This window comes from Amphimedon queenslandica, unplaced genomic scaffold, assembly GCF_000090795.2.
Source record: "Amphimedon queenslandica unplaced genomic scaffold, v1.1 AMPQUscaffold_13348, whole genome shotgun sequence".
Classification (NCBI taxonomy): domain Eukaryota; kingdom Metazoa; phylum Porifera; class Demospongiae; order Haplosclerida; family Niphatidae; genus Amphimedon; species Amphimedon queenslandica.
In genome coordinates, this window is record NW_003546416.1 from 127,583 (window position 1) to 130,082 (window position 2,500).

Sequence of the window (2,500 nt, forward strand, 5' to 3'; positions counted from 1 at the left end):
ACACCTCTGTATTAAGGACAGGTAGTATGGGCCCAATGGTGTCCTTAATAAAGAGGCTACACTGTACATGTATTAAGGACAGGTAGTGTGGGCCCAATGGTGTCCTTAATAAAGAGGCTACACTGTACATGTATTAAGGACAGGTAGTGTGGGCCCAATGGTGTCCTTAATAAAGAGGCTACACTGTACATGTATTAAGGACAGGTAGTGTGGGCCCAATGGTGTCCTTAATAAAGAGGCTACACTGTACATGTATTAAGGACAGGTAGTGTGGGCCCAATGGTGTCCTTAATAAAGAGGCTACACTGTACATGTATTAAGGACAGGTAGTGTGGGCCCAATGGTGTCCTTAATAAAGAGGCTACACTGTACATGTATTAAGGACAGGTAGTGTGGGCCCAATGGTGTCCTTAATAAAGAGGCTACACTGTACATGTATTAAGGACAGGTAGTGTGGGCCCAATGGTGTCCTTAATAAAGAGGCTACACTGTACATGTATTAAGGACAGGTAGTGTGGGCCCAATGGTGTCCTTAATAAAGAGGCTACACTGTACATCTATTAAGGACAGGTAGTGTGGGCCCAATGGTGTCCTTAATAAAGAGGCTACACTGTACATGTATTAAGGACAGGTAGTGTGGGCCCAATGGTGTCCTTAATAAAGAGACTACACTGTACATAAGCCATAACTTACTTAACAATGGTGTCACTAGGAGTGCTACCATCAACAAAGAAGAGGTCCTTGTGGTCGAATCCTCCATCAATGAATCTCTGAGCATCGTAGAGTCTCTTGTTAAGTCGGACAATAGTGGAGACCTTGTAGTGACGAAAGTAAGGGAAATAGAACTCTGGGGCATGGAGAGGGTATCCTACAAAGAAAAGATTACAATTATTTTTATTTTTATTTATTTATTTATTTTTACCTTGTTCAATCCTGCTTTTATTGTGAGGGCCGGCAAAAGCTAAAAATTTACCTGAGAGAGAGAGAGAGAGAGAGAGAGAGAGAGAGAGAGAGAGGGAGGGAGAGAGAGAAGAATTTAATTTCAAAGAGATCAGAGAGATAGCGAGAGACAATATGGTAATGTAGGTAGGGTATGATAGAGGAAGAGAGAGTAAAAGGCTTGAACAAACTGCTAACTGCTGCTACTACTAAGAATGTGATTAACACACCAGAATACTAAAACACACTCTCACACACTCAAACTAATCATCGATGATATGCTTATGAATAACCATAAAATTATAATACGTATATAGTGTATGTTATTTCATATCAGTGCTTTGTAGTACTAGTGGTAGTATCTGACACTAGTTGTTGCCTGTAGCAGCACGCATTATGAAGACACCTGTCACACTCTCTCACCTTTTCATTCCCACAAATATTTAATACATGTACATGTACATGTACATATACATGTATATGCATGTATATAACATTAATAGATACATGTAATTGTGTATGTGTTAATTGTCATGAATATAAAGCTTACCAGGTACAATCCAGTTCAAATCGCCATTCTCCACTCTCTAAAAATGTAAAAAAAAGAACACAAATAAATTAAAATCTCCTTCTCCTCTCTCTCCCTTACCTCATAATGTTCATACTCTTCTACATTAAACTGACTGAAATCCAAAAATCCAAACTGGAGTGCCTATACATGTGCATATACAGAATGAAATTAAAAGTCTCAAATTCAATTGCCCTCTCTCTCTCTCTTTCTTTGGATGTCCTCCTTACCTTGTGGACAGCTTGAAAGCAGTGCTGGAGTGTCAAGTTATAAGTACAAGGGCCCATGGCAGCATCCCTGTAGAGAGAAGGAGAGAGAGAGAGAGAGGGAGAGAGAGAGAGGGGGAGAGAGAGAGAGAGAGAGAGAGAGAGAGAGAGAGAGAGAGAGAGAGAGAGAGAGAGAGAGAGAGAGAGAGAGAGAGAGAGAGAGAGAGAGAGAGAGAGAGAGAGAGAGAGAAAGAAGGATTGAGATACAGTAATTATAAGTTGCATGTACTAGCATGCATGATTAATGAGTCAAAAAAGGTAATTTAAGTTATGGAATTAGTACAAATGCTATGGACTATGGCCGGCACTGTGTCAACAAGCACTTAAGAATTCCACTGACCTGAAAGGTTGAAAGGGCGGGTTCTGGGCAGCTGCAAGTGGTCTGAAGGCTTCATCTGGTGTTTTCTTGTGGTAAATAATCTAAAGGCAGAGATGAATAAAGATTTAAAGAGAGGAGAGAGAGGTAGAGAGATAGAGGGGTGGGTGATAGAAAAGAGAATGAAAGTAGGAGAAAATGAACAAGTGAATCATAATGTAGGTGGCTAAACCACAATATTTTCACTACACATATGTACAAGTACATACATTTATAAAGAGGATTCTCTCCCTCCCTCTCTCCTTCCCTCCCTCCCTCTCTCTCTCTTACCACATAGCAACCAATAAGATATGCTGCATTAGCCCTCCTCCTGCTATCATAAGATGTGTAATGAATGATCTTCTTTCTGGC

The 2,500-nt window shown here is 40.4% G+C and overlaps 1 protein-coding gene across 1 annotated transcript in view; it reads right to left on the reverse strand.

Moving 5' to 3' along the window:
- Positions 1-2,500, reverse strand: part of LOC100639110 (dual specificity protein phosphatase CDC14A-like) — a 10,335-nt gene that overhangs the window by 5,661 nt on the left and 2,174 nt on the right. The window contains exons 4-10 of the mRNA XM_019997893.1: positions 2,420-2,500; positions 2,114-2,193; positions 1,738-1,804; positions 1,589-1,651; positions 1,490-1,526; positions 923-973; positions 694-868 (exon numbers count right to left, since the gene is read on the reverse strand). The exon at positions 2,420-2,500 is cut by the window's right edge and continues 12 nt beyond it. Of these exons, the coding sequence (XP_019853452.1) occupies positions 694-868; positions 923-973; positions 1,490-1,526; positions 1,589-1,651; positions 1,738-1,804; positions 2,114-2,193; positions 2,420-2,500 (554 nt within the window). The remainder of the gene's footprint in view (positions 1-693; positions 869-922; positions 974-1,489; positions 1,527-1,588; positions 1,652-1,737; positions 1,805-2,113; positions 2,194-2,419) is intronic.